Below are 19,293 nucleotides of genomic sequence, written 5' to 3'. Positions count from 1 at the left end.
CACAGTTGCAAATTAGTCAATGAAAGGTAGCAAAAACAGTAAAGCTTTCCGTTATATTGACTGCATAAATTATAATTTTAAAAATATTTATTTTCAAGCAAGATTTATTATGATAGAACAACAATGCAAAACATCCCAACCCCCCTATTATACCAAAATACACACACCCAATCCCCCCAGTCTCCCTCTCCCCTCCAACCCCCAGAGAAAACAGAAAAAAATAAAAAGACAACCCGCATGTCCCCTAACAGCTGACGGTAATCCCTGAAAAAGGGGATAAAGGGCTGCCTGCTCGAGTAGAGCTCTTCCACCAACCCCTCATGGTATTCTTCTCAAGGTGCAAAAATTCCATCAGGTCCCCCAACCAAGCCGAGGCCTTAGGTGGCACCAGGGACCTCCAGCCAAGCAGGTTTCACCTCCGGGCTATTGGCGAGGCAAAGACAATGACATCTTCCCTCACCCCCGTCTGCAGCACCAGCGAGTCCGATACTCCAAAAATGGCCACCACCGGGCATGGCTTCAGCTGAACGCCCAAACCCCTGACATTGTATCAAAAAAGATGCAGAAACTAACAAGCTTGGGCAAGATCAAATCATGTGCGCGTGTTTCGTCGGCCCCCTACAGCACTGCTCACACCTATCCTCCACCCATGAGAAGAACCCATTCACGCGCGCCATAGTCTGGTGTGCCCTGTGCACCACCTTGAACTGGATCAGGCTTAACCTCGCATGAGAGGTGAAGCTGATCCTGTGAAGAGCCTCACTCCACACTCCTCTCCCCCCCCCGCCAAAAGACCAAACCCAGCTCACCCTTCCACTTAGTCTTTACTTTCTCCAACGATTCCTGCTCCATCGCCAACATCTGCCCATTGACATCCACAATCTTACCCTCCCCTAACTTGGCCAAGGACAGGATCCTGCCCATAAGTGAAGGCGATAGTACCAGGATGAAGGAAGCCCCTTGGGTTAAAAAAAAAAAAAATCACACACCTGAAAGTACTTGAATACATTTCCTCTCAGGAGCTGGAACATCTCAAGCAACTCGTCCAGGCCGGCGAACCTACCTTCAAGGAACATGTCCCTAAATCTCTCCAACATGGTCTTCAGGTGATGTCCCGGGGGACTGGAGAATAGCCAGTATTGTTCCTTTGTTTAAGAAGGGTAGCAAGGATAATCCAGGGAACTACAGGCCGGTGAGCCTTACATCAGTGATAGTGAAATTACTGGAGAGAATTCTTCGAGACAGGATTTACTCCCATTTGGAAGCAAATGGATGTATTGGTGAGAGACAGCACGGTTTTGTGCAGGGGAGGTCATGCCTCACTAACTTGATAGAGTTTTTCGAGGAGGTCACAAAGATGATTGATGCAGGTAGGGCAGTGGATGTTGTCTATATGGACTTCAGTAAGGCCTTTGACAAGGTCCCTCATGGCAGACTGGTACAAAAGGTGAAGTCACACGAGATCAGAGATGAGCTGGCAAGGTGGATACAGAACTGGCTAGGTCATAGAAGGCAGAGAGTAGCAATGGAAGGGTGCTTTTCTGATCGGAGGGCTGTGACTAGTGGTGTTCCGCAGGGATCAGTACTGGGACCTTTGCTGTTTGTAGTATATATAAATGATTTGGAGGAAAATATAACTGGTCTGATTAGTAAGTTTGTGGACGAATCAAAGGTTGGTGGAATTGCGGATAGCGATGAGGACTGTCAGAGGATACAGCAGGATTTAGATCGTTTGGAGACTTGGGCAGGGAGATGGCAGATGGAATTTAATCCGGACAAATGTGAGGTAATGCATTTTGGAAGGTCTGATACAGGTAGGGAATATAGAATGAATGGTAGAACCCTCAAGAGTATTGACAGTCAGAGAGATCTAGGTGTACAGGTCCACACGTCACTAAAAGGGGCAACACAGGTGGAGAACGTAGTCAAGAAGGCATACGGCATGCTTGCCTTCATTGGCCGGGGCATTGAGTATAAGAATTGACAAGTCATGTTGCAGCTGTATAGAACCTTAATTAGGCTACAATTGGAGTATAGTGTTCAATTATGGTCACGACGCTACCAGAAGGATACGGAGGCTTTAGAGTGGGTGCAGAAGAGATTTACCAGGATGTTGCCTGGTATGGAGGGCATTAGCTATGAGGAGAGGTTGAATAAACTTGGTTTGTTCACACTGGAACGACGGAGGTTGAGGGGCGACCTGATAGAGGCCTACAAAATTATGAGGAGCATAGACAGAGCGGATCGTCAGAGACTTTTTCCCAGGGTTGAGGGGTCAATTACTAGGGGGCATAGGTTTAAGGTGCGAGGGGCAAGGTTTAGAGGAGATGTACGAGGCAAGTTTTTTACGCAGAGGGTAGTGGGTGCCTGGAACTCGCTACCGGAGGAGGTGGTGGAAATGGCAGTGGAGCAGTAACCAGGGCCTATGCACAAAACCACCTTCATCCGCTCCCATAGAGAGTCCGGATTTTAAATCACCCACTCACCTTATTAATATTTGCCGCCCAGGTTAGGCTGTGTCAACCCCCCCCACCCCCCCCCCCCCCCCCCCACCCCAGCCCCCCGCCAACTGCCTGTCCATTTGCAAACATGTCCTATGGACCCGAGGGGTCTCACCATCCCAAACAAAAGAAGGTATCAATTTATTAGACCTGCAAAAAAAAGCCTTGGGAAGAAAGACTGGGAGACACTGGAACAAAAACAAAAACCTAGGGAGACTATTCACCTTCACTGTCTGTATACTTCCTGCTAAAGGAGAGCACCTACCTTTCAAGTCAACCTTCCCCTCATCCATCATACTAGAAAAGTTATGTTTATGGAGTGAGACCCAATCATGGGCCACCCGGATTCCCAGAGACTGGAAGCTAGTCCGGCTGGACGATATGGCAGCCTCCCCACATCAGCTCCCCTCCCCGGAGGGTTCACTCTTGCCCAGATTCAGCTTGTATCCAAAAAGGAGCCAAACTTCTTAAGCAACTCCATTCTCTCTCCCACATTGGAGAGTTGCTCTGTGATTACATAGCAACAAATCACCCGCATATAGGGACACTCTCTGTTCCCCCCCTACGCTCTAACCCCCTTTATCCGTTAGACAACCCCAATGCAATGTCCAGGGGCTTGATTCCTTAGGCAAACAAAAGTGGAGGCAACGGACACCCTCTGTTCAGTTGGAAATAACCCGAGCTCGGGGCATTAGTATGTACGCTCGCGGTACGGACCCTGTACAGAAGCCTAATCCATGATATAAATTTTGGCTCAAAGCCAAACCACCCAAGGATCTCAGAGGTACCCCCACTCAACCCTATCGGACACCTTCCCCTTCTCCATTAAAATAATCACCTCTGGCTTGTTCTCCATGGAGGGCGACAATACAACGTTTAACAATCTCCTAAAATTGGCCAGCAACTGCCGACCCTTAATAAATCCAGTCTGCTCCTCTGAAATCATCCCAGGTTGGCAGGGCTCGAAACACATTGCCAACAACCTAGCCAACAACGTAGTGTCAGCATTTAACAACAAAATAGACCGGAATGACGCACATTCTGTGTGATCTTTGTCCCTCTTCAGGATCAGGGAAATTGATGCCTGCGTCAGCATGGCCGGAAACACCGCTGGGACACAGAATCATTAAACACATCCAGCAAAAGTGGAACCAACTGACCATCAAACTGTTTGTAAAATTCAATGGTGAATCCATCCGGACCCGATGCTTTGCCCGTCTGCATTAACCAAATACAGCTCATGATCTCCTCCGGCCCTATCAGCGTCTCCAACTCCTGCCTTCCCTCCTGCTCCAACTCTGGAAAGGCCAACCCATCCACCCAAAAACTGTCTCATTGATGAACCCTTCTCCGGGGGCCCTGACTCAAACAACTCAGTGAAGGTCTGAAACACTTCATTGACCTTCTCTGGGACAGAAACTACCCTGCCACCCAAGTCCCTAACGTGCAGTACCTCCTGGGAGGCAGCCTACCATCTCAGCTGGTGAGCCAACAGACGACTGGCTTTCTCCCCAGACTCAAGAAAGGTTTCCCTCGAGCATCGCAGCTGGCTCACTGCCTTACACGTTGACAACAACTCAAACTCTATTTGCAATTCCTTTCTTTCCGCCAAAAACTCCGGTGTCAGGGCAATCGAGTACTTTGGCAGTCCACCTCGAGATTGGAGTCCACAGGGTGGCACGGTAGCGCAGTGGTTAGTACTACTGCCTCATAGCGCTGAGGATCCGGGTTCGATCCCGGCCCCGGGTCACTGTCCATGTAGAGTTTGCACATAATAATAAGTCTTTATTAGTGTCAGGTAGGCTCACTAGACGTTACTGTGAAAATCCCCTAGTCGCCATACTACAGCAGCTGTTCAGGTACACCGAGGGAGAATTCAGAATGTCCAATTCACCTAACAAGCATATCTTTTGGGACATGTGGGAGGAAACTGGAGCATCCGGAGGGAATCCACGAGAGACGGGGAGAATGTGCAGACTCTGCACAGGCAGTGACCCAAGCCGGGAATCGAACCCAGGTTCCTGGCGCTGTGAAACAACAGTGCTAACCACTGTGCCACCATGCTGCATGCTCCCCGTGTCGATGCGGGTCTCACCCCCAGAATCCAAAGATAAGCAGGGTAGCTGCATTGGCCATGCTAAATTGCCTCTTAATTGGAAAAAATAATTAATTGGGTGCTCTAAATTTATAAAATTTTAAAAAAGAGAATTGAATTCACCAGCCTACGCCTCTCCACCTTCCCAGTTTTATCCCGATGTGCCTTATAAGAGATTATCTCCCCCCCTAATAACCACCTTCAGGGCTTCCCAGAGAGTGGAAGATGAGACTGCCTCATTCCTGTTGAACCCCAAAGGCAGAGGACACATGCTCACAAAAACTCTTGGCAATGGCAGGTCCAGTCTCCACGGGAGTTGCTGAGAGTGACCCAGCTCCAACATCAGGTCCACAAAATGAGGAACATGCTCCGATATAACGATCGTCGAGTAACCCCACCACAAAGAGGAGAAACCTACCCACCACAAAGAAGTCAATTAGAGAGTAAACCTGATGGACATGGGGGAAAAAAGAAAACTCTAATTCCTCGGAAACCTATATTTCCACGGGTCTGGCACCCCCCCCCCCCCCCCGCCCCACCCCCAATGAACACCAATAAGTCCTTCGTCACCCTTGATGGACTCAGACATGGGACTTGACCAATTCAATAGATTCCAAAACACAACTGAAGTCTTCCCCCCCCCCCCCCCCAATAATTAGCTGATGTGAATCAATATCTGGGTTAGTCGCCAGCGCCTTATTAATGAATGCAGTGTCATCCCAGTTCGGTGCATACGCATTGACCAAAACCACCGGTGTGCCAGCCAATGATCCACTGATGATTGCGTACCTCCCACCTGGGTCTGCTAATATATTAGCCGCAGAAAAAGGCCACCCTCTTATTAATCAACACAGCGGCCCCCTGCGCCCTACAATCAAAACCAGAGTGATTAACCTGTCCCACCTTTCCTTCCGTAACCTTGTTTGATCATTGATTCTCAAGCGGGTCTCCTGTAGCAAAACCACATCCACCTTCAAACTCCCCAAGTACGCAAACACTGGGACCATTTTAGTGGGCTGTTTATCCCCCTCACGTTCCAAGTAATCAACCAGCCAGGGGCCCTCTATTCCCACCCCCCTCGCCTCGGATCAGCCATATCCACCTTGTGTGGTAATCCAACAGTGCCCCAACCTGCGCCAGCTTCGGGCCCACCCAAGATGGCCACCACTTCCTCCTAAAAGCCAGTCCAAAAACAAAGGAACCGTCATCATCAGTCTACCCCTCCCCCCCTGGAAACCAAACAAACTAACAAAAGAGCACAAGCCCTCCCCATCCATAAACCCAAAGGGAACAGAAACAAAAAGTTGAAGCTCATTACCCAATGGGAACAAGCTGCAGACATCTCCCCACCTCTGCTCCTGTTAACCAGCTGTAGGTAAAAGCCCCCCGCCCACTTTCCAAACATCTTGGATATATAGTCCATTGCGCTTGAACCCTGCAGGCTCTCCAGCAGCCCAACAATTGTTAAGTTTTGGTGTCTGGAGTGGTTCTCCAGATTGTCAACCTTGGCCATTAGCACTCTAGGCGCCTCAGCCAGCACCGTCATCTCTGCCTCCACAGAGACTATCTGATCACTATGGTCAGAGAGCACCACCTCTTCTTTCTGTATTGTCACCCCTTGTACCTCTTATCTGCCGGTCCATCTTGTCCCCCTCCATTACCTTCTCCAGATCCTCAGCAACCGCCTGCTGCTGCTTCTTAAATCCGTCGGTCAAGAAGCTTCTCAGTCATCCACTGAGGGACCAAGGACACATCAGAAGCCTCATATTCTCCCCGGTGAGGCTCGGAGAACATCTGTCTGTCAACGATCCCTTGCCCGACTTCTGCCTTGTGTCATATTTACCGAACATTACTCGTACAAGGCGATCTTATTTCATCAAACTACACCGATTTCCTCCAAAACGAATCACCCATAAACCGGGCAAAAAGGGCCAATAACAAAGGAGCTCTGGCGGGAGCCACTGTGTGGGCGGCTGCCCACCACATAGAACCGTAGAATTTACAGTGCCGAAGGAGGCCATTCGGCCCATTGAGTTGCACCAGACCCTGGAAAGAGCACCCTACCCAAGCCCACGCCTCCACCCTATCCCCATAACCCAGTAACCCGACACTAAGGGGCAATTTCTCATGGCCAATCCACCTAACCTGCACATCTTTGGACTGTGGGAGGAAACCGGAGCACCCGGAGGAAACCCACGCTGACAAGAGGAGAAAGTGCAAACTCCACACAGTCACCCGAGGCCAGAATTGAACCCGGGTCCCTGGAGCGGTGAGGCAGCAGTGCTAACCACTGTGCCGCCCCGAAGTCTTTGATAACATAAATTATATTTAACCACAGCATACCTTCTATAAATACAGAAACAAAACATTGCATTTACTCAAGTGAAAACTAAAGTGGAGACAACCTTTGTCAATATTTTAAGCTAACTTATTGTTACCTACTCAAAAGAAACTGAATAGCCTGAGCCAATATTTTATGAATAATTAATACAATTCTTCCAGCGTCTGGGGAGTCTTCAAGCAGAATTCTCAAAACATTCCGGATTTTTAATTCCAAATCCGCCAAACTGCAGAAAATGAATTCTGCATTCCAGCGTTGCAGAACCCAACAGAGCAAGGGATGAGGAGTGTGTCGTGGGGTGGATGCACTCTGGAAAGTCTTCCTTTGGTGTTGATGTTTGCATTTCCCGTTCTTTTTAAAGTGAAAATCGGCTCCTAACTTTCATTTTCCACTCACCTACCTACCAGTGAAGGACTAATTCCGTTTATTCTTTGATTACAAAGGACTTGATTTTCATCAATCATAAACCATCGTAAATGAACTAGCTTCCTCTCATTGAGATTACTTTCTCTGTCGAACCTCCTTACCTGCCCTGTTTGGGGTGTTCTACCTGAGGTGCCCATCTTTTCTTCCTGTGTTTCTTGCTTTCAGCCGCTATCGTCAGGCAGCAGAGGATTAGGATCGTTTTTAAAAAATAAGGCATGATTTGCAAAATCCCAGCTATAGTCCTGTTAAACCATGCAGTGCGAATCACTTCTCGATTAAACATTGAACCGTATTTTTCTTTTACTCCAGCAGCATTGCACAGTCGACGACACGCCTGACGCTCCTGCAATGTGTTAGGTTGGTGATCTTCGACTCGTCACACTTCCGACTGCCCTGTTCTCCCAACCGCTGGAGCAACTTCGGTGTCAGCGCTGCTTTGTGATTGACAGGCTGCCATTGTGCATTAAGCCAGCAAGCGCAGGCTGGCGAGTTTTCCTAAGCGCTGAGCCCCTTCAGAGAACAATAAGTAAACTGGGCTACTTTCGTATGCACTGCTTCTGATGCGAGCTTATATAAACATTTGTTCCTAAACAAGTGATACGAAGTATTATTTTTGACTACTGACCAGTGATTAGGATTTAGAATGCAATGCTGGAGAGGCATATTCAATAGTGGCTTTCAAAGGGGAATTGGAAAGTTACCTGAAATCTTTTCAGGGGTACAGGGAAATGGAGTCGAGTTGCTCTTGCAGAGAACCAGCATTGGGGTAAATAGTGATGTACCTCCGCATGTGATGTAAAAACTCAATTATTCCATTTTTGTTTGCTTTCATTTCTAATTAGCCAGCTCAACGTGAAAAAAAGGTGGATAATGCACATGTAATGCCAGAACTGCACCGGAGCCTAAACATTACATTGGTGCACGTGGATCATTGTAGCGTACCACTGAAATCTGGACAATGATCAAAGGGTGGCTTTCAGAGGATGTAGATTTAATATTCGCCATGGCTCCAAAGATTAAATTTCAGTCTCGAAAGCTATCGAAAATTCTTACTGGTGCAGCTGGTTAATCCAGAGTTTTACTGCCTCTGCAGAAAGACGCTATAGTCAACTGCTTGATCAGTTAAACTGGGGTTTGTTAACCCTTCGATACATCACTTAAGTTAAAGAAAAAGAACAAAGAAAATTACAGCACAGGAACGGGCCCTTCAGCCCTCCAAGCATCCACAGACCATTCTGCCCGTCTGAACTAAAACCCCTTACACTTCCGGGGATCATATGCCTCTAGTCCCGTCCTATTCATGGTATTTGTCAATAAGCCCCTTAAAGTCACTATGGGATCTTCTTCCACTACCTCTCCCAGTAGCGAGTTCCAGGCTCCCACTTGCCTCGTATATCTCCTTTAAACCTTGCCCTCGTACCTTGAACCTATGCCCCTCGTGATTGACTCTTCCACCCTGGGAAAAAGCTTCTGACTATCCACTCTGTCCATGCCCCTCATAATCCTGTAGACTTCTCAGGTCGCCTCTCAACCTCCATCGTTCCAGTGAGAACAAACCAAGTTTCTCCAACCTCTCTCCTCATAGCTAATACCAGGCAACATCCTGGTAAATCCTCTCTGTAGGGTAGCACGATAGCAGTGGTTAGCACAGTGGCTTCACAGATCCAGGGTCCCAGGTTCAATTCCCAGCTTGGGTCACTGTGCGGAGTCTGCACATTCTCCCCGTGTCTGCATGGGTTTCCTCGGTGTCCTCCAAGTCTAAAGCTGTGCAGTTAAGGTGGATTGGCCATGGTAAATTACCCAAGTGTCTAAGCCAGTTCTGTATAAATCTTGCCAGCTCGCCTCTGATCCCGTGCAACTTCACCTTCTGTACCAGTCTGCCATGAGGGACCTTATCAAGGGCCTTACTGAAGTCCATGTAGACAACATCCACTGCCCTATCCTCATCAATCATCTAACAATAATAATAATATTTTTTTCTATTGTCACATGTAGGCTTACGTTAACACTGCAATGAAGTTACTGTGAAAAGCCCCTAGTCGCCACATTCCGGCACCTATTCAGGTACAGAGGGAGAATTCAGAATTCTCAGCTGGTACGGGAATTGAACCCGCGCTGCTGGCATCACAAACTAGCTGTCTAGCCCACTGAGCTAAACCAGCTCTGCTTCCTCGGAAAACTCAATCAAGTTAGTGAGACACTACCTCCCCCTCACAAAATCATGGCGCCTCTTGCTAATACATCCACTTATTTTTAAGTGGGAGTAAATCCTGTCTCGAAGAATCCTCTCCGATAATTTCCCTACCACTGATGCAAGGCTCACCAGCCTGTAATTACCTGGATTATCCTTGCCACCCTTCTTAAACAAAGGAACAACACTGACTATTCTCCAATCCTCTGGGACCTCCTGTAGCCAGTGAGAATACAAAGAGGATAAAATTGGATCCTTCCCAGTACCTTGCTATTGCAAGGACTTAAACACAATAAGTCACTTTAAAAACACTATGGAGTGCTACACATAAAGATAGCAATTTGAGCTAACCCCAAGTTTAAGCCAGGTATAAAAGTTAATCACTTTCAGTAATATGAAGCGCTTCACACATTGAGTGAGCAAGCACCAGCCTCAGCTCAGTTTGCATTACCAAAAAAAATGAAAAACCCGAACACTGTAGGCTTAGGTCTTTAATAAATCATCTGACCTCCAGTCACCACATACAACACACCTTATCTGACTTAGTTGAACGGCAAGTGGCACTATTCCCTCACAGCGCCAGGGATTTGGGTTCAATTCCAGCCTTAGGGGGCTGTGTAAAATTTGCACATTCTCCCCATGTCTGCATGGTTTCCTTCGGGAGCTCCTGTTTCCTCTCAATCTCAACCGGGACCGGACCGGATCACAAACATGTTCCCCCAGCAACCCCACTACCTCAACCAGTGTCCAGGACCCTGCCAGACACGACCCCGGAAACATAACCAGTGCCCTGGTCTCCGCCAGTGACTCGGCCCTCGCCAGACGCGACCATCTACCTTCCACAAGGGCTGACTTCTCCCATCGGATCCCGGGACCATCCAGCCACAGCCGCCGATCGAGGAAGCGAGGGAAACAGGGCGGTCTGCAGATGAGACTGAAGCAACACAGTTTCAAGTCTCCTCTCCCCAGCATACTTCTGGCAAACGTACAAGCGATCGAAAACAAGCTGGATGAACTTAACGCTAGACTTACCTCTCAGAGGGAAGTAAGAGACTGCTGTGTGCTCTGTTTCACAGAGACATGGCTCACCCCCCCGCCTCACTGGACTGCGCCATACAACCTGAAGGCTTCTCAATTCACCGGGCGGGCCGCACTGCGTCATCAGGAAAAGCGAAGGGTGGAGGGGTTTACCTCATCAACTCCTCTTGGTGCTTGGATGTGGTGACCCTGGCGACCTACTGCTCCCTGGACCTGGGATACCTGACCGTGAAGTGCCATCCATACTATTCCACGTGAGTTCACTTCAGCCATTAGGGGTGACAACGCTCTTGACCACTCAAAAATCAAGGGCGTCGACCATTCCATCCCCTGACCGCACTTTGGAAAATCAGACCATGAGACGGTGCTCCTTCTCCGGACATACAAGCAGAAACTCAAGCGGGAGAATCCAGCTAAGAAGGTCGTGCAGTGCTGGTCCGAGGAAACAGAAGAGCTCTTACGTGACTGCTTAGACAGTGGACTGGTCCATATTTAAGAACTCAGTGACCAACTTAAATGAGTATGCCACCACCATCTGTTATGGGCCAGGGTTTAGAGAATCCCAAAGTATATCATGGAGTTCACATGACCCACAACTTTTAATAGATTGTGGTATGAGGAGCACACGGCCCACTCTACAGGTGTGGTACAGCAGAAATGGAAAAGTATTTTTTAAAGCTAAACAATGTTTATTCTATGAATTCAAGCTAACCTTTTTAAAACATACAGTGAACATCTTAGCAACCATCAATTCAAATACAACCCCCAAAGACTACAACACTAAGTAATCCTTTAAGTTTTCTTTTCAACATCCATACGACTTAAAACACCTTTTACCAGAAGTACACCAGGTTAAAGTCACTATTGTTATTAGTTTTAAATCACCAGGATCGATTTACAGTCTTTAGATTATAGAGAGAGATTCATACACCTTCTGGCTGTGACTGCAGCTATCCAGCTCTGAAAATGAAACTAAAACACACCCTGCGGCAAACAGCCTAAAACAGAAGTAAAAGGCTGACAGACAGCCCAGCTCCACCCACACTGACATCATTGATAAACACTCATTTCTTAAAGGTACATTTCTTAAACACCCATTTCTTAAAGGTACTCACTACAGATATTTATACACACACCCATTTATAAACACCCATTTCTTAAAGGTACTCTCACATGACAAACAGACTTAATCAGCAAATGCGCGGACGCCAAAGAAAGCAGTACGTATGTTCCCAACCGGAAACCTTGGCTCAATCATGAGATTGACTCCCTATTGAATGACAGGTCTGAGCGTTCAAGGCAGGTGACTCAGACCTATACAAGAAATCCAGATACGACCTCCGCAAAGCCATCCGAGATGCCAAGAGAGAATACCAGACCAAGCTAGAGTCACAGACTAGCGTTACAGACTCTCGGCGGTTGTGCCAGGGCCTAAACAACATAACGGGCTACAAAACAAAACCGAGCAACAACTCCAGCTGCAGCGCACGCCTCCCCGATGAACTGAATGCATTCTATGCTTGGTTTGAGCAGGAAACCAACGATCCGCTGTCGAGTGCCCCAGCAGCCCACAACACACCCATACCCACCATCACAGCTTCCGAAGTCAGATCAGCCTTCCTGAAAGGGAATCCTCAGAAGGCGATGATGAACTCAAGAGCCTGCGCGGACCAGCTGGCAGGTCCCCACCTGCTTCAGGAAGACCATCATCATACCGGTGCCAAAGAAGAACCAGGCAACATGCCTCAATGACTACCGTCCGGTGGCCCTGACTTCAGTCGTAATGAAGTGCTTAGAGAGGTTGGCCGTGAAGCGCATCACCTCCATACTCCCAGAACGTCTCAATCTACTGCAATTCAAATACCGCCGCAACCGCTCCACAGATGATGCCATCTCCCTGGCCCTACACTCATCCCTGGAGCATCTCGACAAGGACTCCTACATCAGACTTCTATTTATTGACTAGAGCTCCGTCCTCAACACCATAATCTCAGCCAAGCTCATATCAAAGCTCCAAAACCTAGGACTTGGCTCCTCACTCTGCAACTGGATCCTCGACTTTCTGACCCACAAAACACTATCAGTAAGAATGAACAACACCACCTCCACAATAGTCCTCAATACCGGGGCCCCCGTGAGGCTGCATACTTAGCCCCCTACTATACTCCCTGTGTACACACACGATTTAGTGGCAAAATTTGGTTCCAACTCCATCTAAACGTTTGCTGACAATATGACCATACTCGAATAATGAGTCAGAATACAGGGAGATCGCGAACCGTGGTGTAGCGACAATCTATGCCTCAATGCCAGCAAAACTAAAGAGCTGGTCATTGATTTCAGGAAGCAAAGTACTGTACATACCCATCAGCATCAACGGGCCGAGGTGGAAATGGTTAGCAGTTTCAAATTCCTCGGGGTACACATCTCCAAAAATCTGTCCTGGTCCACCCACGTCGACGCTACCACCAAGAAAGCACAACAGTGCCTATACTTCCTCAGGAAACTAAGGAAATTTGGCATGTCCACATGAACTCTTTCCAACTTTTACAGATGCACCATAGAAAGCATCCTATCTGGCTGCATCACAGCCTGGTATGGCGACTGCTCAGCCCAAGACCACAAGAAACTTCAGAGAGTCGTGAACACCACCCAGTCCATCACACGAACCTGCCTCCCATCCATTGACTCCATCTACATCACCCGGTGCCTGGGGAAAGCAGGCAGCATAATCAAAGGCCCCTCCCACCTGGCTTACTCACTCTTCCAACTTCTTCCATCGGGCCGGAGATACAAAAGTCTTAGAACACGCGCGAACAGACTCAAAAACAGCTTCTTCCCCACTGTTACCAGACTCCTAAAAGACCCTCTTATGGACTGACCTCATTAATACTACACTCCTGCATGCTTCACCCGATGCTGGTGTTTATATAGTTACATTGTGTGCCTTGTGTTGCCCTATTATGTATTTTCTTTTCATGTACTTAATGATCTGTTGAACTGCTCGCAGAAAAATATATTTCACTGTCCCTCAGTAAACAAAATCCAATCCAATGTGCAGATTGGGGCTTTTCACAGTAACTTCATTGCAGTGTTAATGTAAGCTTACTTGTGACAATAAAGATTATTTTTAAAAAAGATTAGGCGGATTGGCCATGCTAAATTGCCCCTTAGTGTCCAAAGATGTGGTTAGGTGGGGTTGCAGGGAGAGGGCAAGGGAGTGGGCCTAGGTAGGTTGTTTTTTCAGAGGGTCGTGCACTCGATGGGCCTAATGGCCTCCTTCTGTACTGTAGGGATTCTATGATTTTTGATGACAACCCAGGAATCAGTTTGAATTCATTTATTTTGCATCCTTCACGCAGGAAAACGTTCCAAGGTACTTCACTGAAAAATGAACAAAAATGACACCCAAAATAAATTAGAAAAAAAAGTGACTAAAGCCTGGTAAGAGGTAAATTTTCACAGCGATCTTAAGGGAGAGGGAAGTGGAAAGTCAAAGTTCGAGGAGTGGTACAACAGTGCGTCAGGCCTGGATTGCACTGCCATCAATGGTTGAAGGGGTTTTAGAATACAGGGAATGTCAGCATTTGAGGAAGGCAGAATTCTTTGAACTAAAGAAGTGAAGGAAATACTCAACAGGTCTGGCTGCCAGCATCAGGAGAGAAGCAGAATTTATAGAGTTAAATATGGTGCTCTGAAAAAGAGTTCAGTGTTTAATTCACTGACACTTCTTTTCCATGGATGTCTACCTTGAAGTTCTACTCTTCTAACAGGATTTCCATTTATCGCTTTTAACTTGTTTACCATTTCCTTCTTAGTGTTTGGATAACATATCTCCAAAGCTCACCTTCACAGCCACATTCTCCTCCTCAGCAACTGTCTCTAGCTGATGTATTCCATGTGGATTCCAACTGAAGTTCCATCCTTCAAGTTTCAAATCCAGCCAGGAATACCCCTAAACAAGACACATGTTCCTCAGACTGCGTCACCACCTACACACACTAGACCTCTCTCCAGCAGCACCGTTTCACCCTAAACTCTATGGATGCTGCCAGGTCTAATTTCCAGCACTTTTTTTTCTCTCCAGATTTCCAACATTCAGTATTTTGCTTTTTAGTCTTGGAAGCTTGGAGAAGGTTGCAAAGATAGTGATGGACAAGGTCATGAGGATTTGAATGTAAAAATGTGTTGGGAGATCAGAAGCCATTGATGTGTGATCAAGAATTGGGGGTTAGAAATAGCCAACAGAGCTTGGAGGAGCTCAAGTTTATGAAAGGTGGAAGAGGCAGGCCAGCAGCATATTGGAATAGCTGGATTTGGAAGTGATAAAGGCATGCAGGAGAATGGATAAGCTGTAGAGATGGCCAGTGTTATTACGATGGAATTGCATATAATAGGTTATAAAGCCACTAACTCAATTCTGGGGCTGTCAGTTTTGTTGAAATGGAGGGGTACGAAATTGGTGAAAAAAATACATAGGCACAGGCTTTGATCTTCCCAATGTTTGTACAAGTATTTTGCATTATAAATTGCTAAATACATTCCTAATGAGAAAATATTAGCAAAAAAAATAGGAAGGTAAAACATGACAAGAGATCAAGTAGTGTGGGTTGACAAGATTTTTATTATGTTATTGAAATCTAAGCAGATTACAAGATATTTTTGAATTTCCTCTTTAGGATCTGTTTTAGTGATGCTCCCCTGCCCTGTGATCTCCGCACAGAGGATAATCAAGAATTCATCAACTTTGGAATGCAGATAACAGAACAGATTGAAAGAATGAGTGCCGGTTTCATTGATGGAAAACGTCAAAGGATTATGAAAAAAAGCACTATAAATGGACAGAGGGCTGATGCATGGAATTACAGTATACAAATGGAATCTTTTAAATCTATTGCTCGCACTACAATATGTTACTCATTACAAACAAAACATACATTTCATTCAAAAATATTTTACATATTTATATTTTAATACAGTAAACCTTGGACTTCAGTTACTTGCAGAAAATGTATCGTCATAGAAAGCAGAGAAGGCCAAGTACCCAAGTCCTCGAATTATGATTTAACTAAGTGTTAATAGGAAAATGTAAATGCTGGACATATACTGATGAATCAATGTTTGTAATGGGAATAGCTAATTACACTTAATGGAACAGCAAGTGTAACTTCACTGTTCACTGCCTGCTGTGTATTTCTGGCATAAAATGAAAGCTTTATGTCTGCAAACATCAATAATGACCTATTTCTATATAGGATTATATAACACAGAAGTCAGTCATTCTGTCCATTGTATGTATGCCCACTCTTTGAAAGAGCGGATTAGTCCCATTCCCCTGCTCGTTCCCTATTGCCCTGCAATTTTTCCCTTTTCTAGTTGTTCAAATAAAAAAGCACTAAGTACAACATTTTGTAGTAGCCAAGTAAATTTTAAATTTAATGTTTAATAACTGCATTAGTTTCAATTTCTATACTTTCAGCTGCATGGGTCTCTTCAGTTCAACTGCATAGACCATTATTGATAAAACATAATAACAATTTAAAAGGTCATTTATTTGTTCCATGCCAGGAAGTGAGTATAAACAAGACAAATCTGAATTTACATTTATTCAACAGAATGTTTATTTCACTGTTGTTTGTATCCGGCATTGGTTAACGTGTGTATATATTATATACATTATATATAATAGATACAGGAAGTACTCTGTTTTAATGACTTTCCATTGTTGTGCTGAGGCAGAACAGTGTTTCTAACACCATGCTGAATAAACTATGACACAAAAATTCTGCAATAATTTGTCTGGCATGCATGGCACAAAAGCACTATTTTTAAGATGCCAGGCTGATATGCCAATTTTTCTTCTGAAGCCAAGGTAAAGTATTTCATAAAACAAAAACAATGGACTTTTCATTAGATTTCCATGTTGAGCAATTTAATGACAAAGATGCATTAAAACGCCAGGACACCTACTGCAGGGCAACTGTAAAGTGCAGCGGCACCACTTGTGCACAGTATTCAGGGTCCCACAAAAATCAATTCTAGAGCTGAAAAATATTAAACATTCACATCTGTATGAGATAGTTTGTTCTTGTGGTTTCATATTTGAAACTGGGTGACTTTACATTGGCAAAATTCATTGTTCATAGGGCATCCAACAAACAAAAATAACAGTGCCCCCTGTCTACTCAGTAAAGCAGACAATATTTACTCATAATTCAATCAAAAACGTAAACAATGGAGCATCCTGTATATGAAAATTAAAAGCATTGTTCTGCAACTTGCAATGATGAGTTCAATTTTGTAATATATATTATATATTTACACATACACACATTACAATCACCAACTGACATGCTACAGCATTCGTAGCTTGGTTAAGGAAAATAAACAACCAGGAGTACTGGAGAAGGGGCGTTTTCCATCACTTACCGGAAAAACTCATATTTGATTATTTTGTTAACAACTCGAGGAACTTAACTAAGCACTAGACCCCTAATCACTATCTCAACCTTTTAAATTTTTTTACAAATATAGTTCCTTTGACTTAACACAAAAGTTACAGATAACACCACCGATTGATTTTGGTTTTATTTAAGGATTTTATACTAATTCTCTAGTTGGATCTTTGTTTTAAGATTTGTGTATTTTAAAATTTACTTTAGGATGTTTATTAAAACACTGATAATCTTGTACCATGAAACTAGCATGAAATCGCAGCCCACAACACTTTAAGTAGCAGTGTTGAATGATCAATTTGGATTTTAGATTTGCTATAGACATTCCTGACTACGTATTCAAATGAAAGTGAATGTTCATACTCCCCCTGACAGGGTTAAGGCATTTGTTAATTCGTAGAAACAGGACTCATTTCTAAAAGGTAAAATTGCATATTACCCCGCTAGCACTCAGGTCATGAGCCAAATGAACTTTACAATGATCCACAGAAACTTCTCAGTAAACAGATTAGCACCCTCAGAATTACTGACATTTTTGAACAGCATGGTCTCAACAAAAGCAACTCAATTCTACAAGATAAATTGAATTTAACCAGAGTTTGATCAAAGATATTCCTGAATGGGTTTCCCTGCAGTATTACATTTTGGAAAATGCCTCTGTTTATTACCCCAAGGACAATAATTATGCATAAGCCTTGCATTCTGTAACATTTTAAAATCCCTTTTGGGTAGATTATTCAAAGCCCTTGCATATCCTGGCCATTAATATGGTGGTGGGGGGGGGGGGGGGGGGTTGGATGTTAAAATACATGATATGATGCATAATAAATCCAGTCTATGGCTATGCAAAGTAGGATCATTACAATTCATAGTCAAATCTGTATTCATTCGACATGTAAATCCGTCGGAAAATTAGAGCAGCCAGTGCTAATGTGAGGATGACAATTAGGACAGTGGATCCTATTTGATTGCTATTAGTTGGGTGACGAACTGGAGCGTATGATGGTGAAACTGGACGCCTCGACTGTTGCTGCTGCTGAGCACGTCGCTGCTGTTGAGTACGCCGCTGTCTAGGGCTTAAGCTTGTAGTATTGGATCTGCTCTGTGGTGGTTCCAGAGTTCCAGTGTGAGTACCATCTCCATCAGTCTATATAAAAAAAATAAAAAACTTTTCTTTTCCAATATTTGTATGGAAAACATTTTAATTACAACAAAATATACTATAATATAAAACAGATGTTTCAAGTTACAATGTAAAAAGAGCACAATCAGGAACACATCCAATCTTAACCCCCAACATTAAAACTAAAACCCCCATAACAAATGACAGTGACCAACTCTTTAAAAAAGGGAATGAATGGTTGCCATCTTAGGTAGAACCCGACCTAATGGTATACTTGACGGTCATCAAATGTAGGAACTCCATGCGGTCACGCAACCAGGCCGAGGCACTGAGCAGTGTAGGAGAGAACCATCCAAGCAGAACCTGCCTCCGCGCTATTAATGGAACAAAGGCGAGGACATTGCCTTCACCTCTGTCAAAAGCATCAGTGAGTCCTATACCCTGAAAATGACCACAAGTTTGACATTAAGAATTTCTGACATGGTGATAAAGGTGATCCAAAACCTTGGGACACAACCAGAACATAAGAGTATGGTTAGCCGGCACCCGAGAACACAGCTCACTCCTGTCGTCCACACCTGGAAAAATAACCACTCATCCGCGCCTTGGTCAGATGAGCCCTGTGCACCACTTTGAACTTGAAACCAAGCCACGCACAGGAAGTCATGCAATTGACCCCGAAAAGAGCCTCACTACAAACCTCCTCACCTAAAACAGGACCCAATCCACCTTCACCTCATTCAACGAAGCCGATGCTGCTGATCTAGGATCTGGCCATAGATACCCAAAATACTGCCCCCGCCAGACCCGGCCATTAATACCGGAAATATTCCCCCACCTGACCCGGCCAAAGATAAAGAGGAAGGACGATGATACCAAGGAAAAAATATCATGAATCTAGAAATTTCTAAACAAATTAGTTCCAGGAAGTTGAAATTTTTACGACAGCTCCTCAAAGCTGGCTAACCTTCCCCCTTCACAAACAGGGCCTTAACCCTCTCCAAGACCTTCCCCTCCCATGACTCAAGCATCCAGTCTAAGCCCACTGGCGCAAAGATATGATTACTGCAGATAGGGGCCAACAACAACATGGAGCTAAATTTACCGGATTCAAAGAAAATCT

At 45.2% G+C, this 19,293-nt stretch overlaps 2 protein-coding genes across 3 annotated transcripts in view; both read right to left on the bottom strand.

The window, feature by feature from the left end:
* The window catches only part of LOC140410927 (gamma-aminobutyric acid receptor subunit rho-2-like), a 113,117-nt gene extending 105,387 nt beyond the window's left edge, over positions 1–7,730 (bottom strand). Inside the window, exon 1 of the mRNA XM_072499770.1 lies at positions 7,465–7,730. Coding sequence (XP_072355871.1) covers positions 7,465–7,646 — 182 coding nt within the window. The 5' untranslated portion in view covers positions 7,647–7,730. The remainder of the gene's footprint in view (positions 1–7,464) is intronic.
* Positions 7,731–15,196: 7,466 nt separating this feature from the next.
* The window catches only part of ube2j1 (ubiquitin-conjugating enzyme E2, J1), a 135,294-nt gene continuing 131,197 nt past the window's right edge, over positions 15,197–19,293 (bottom strand). For both annotated transcript variants that reach the window (XM_072499768.1, XM_072499769.1), the window contains one exon: positions 15,197–18,194. In XM_072499768.1, coding sequence (XP_072355869.1) covers positions 17,907–18,194 — 288 coding nt within the window. In that variant the 3' untranslated portion in view covers positions 15,197–17,906. The remainder of the gene's footprint in view (positions 18,195–19,293) is intronic.

This window comes from Scyliorhinus torazame, chromosome 4 (assembly GCF_047496885.1).
Source record: "Scyliorhinus torazame isolate Kashiwa2021f chromosome 4, sScyTor2.1, whole genome shotgun sequence".
Classification (NCBI taxonomy): Eukaryota; Metazoa; Chordata; class Chondrichthyes; order Carcharhiniformes; family Scyliorhinidae; genus Scyliorhinus; species Scyliorhinus torazame.
Note: the sequence above shows the minus strand (reverse complement) of the source record. Positions and strands in the feature narration are given on the sequence as shown.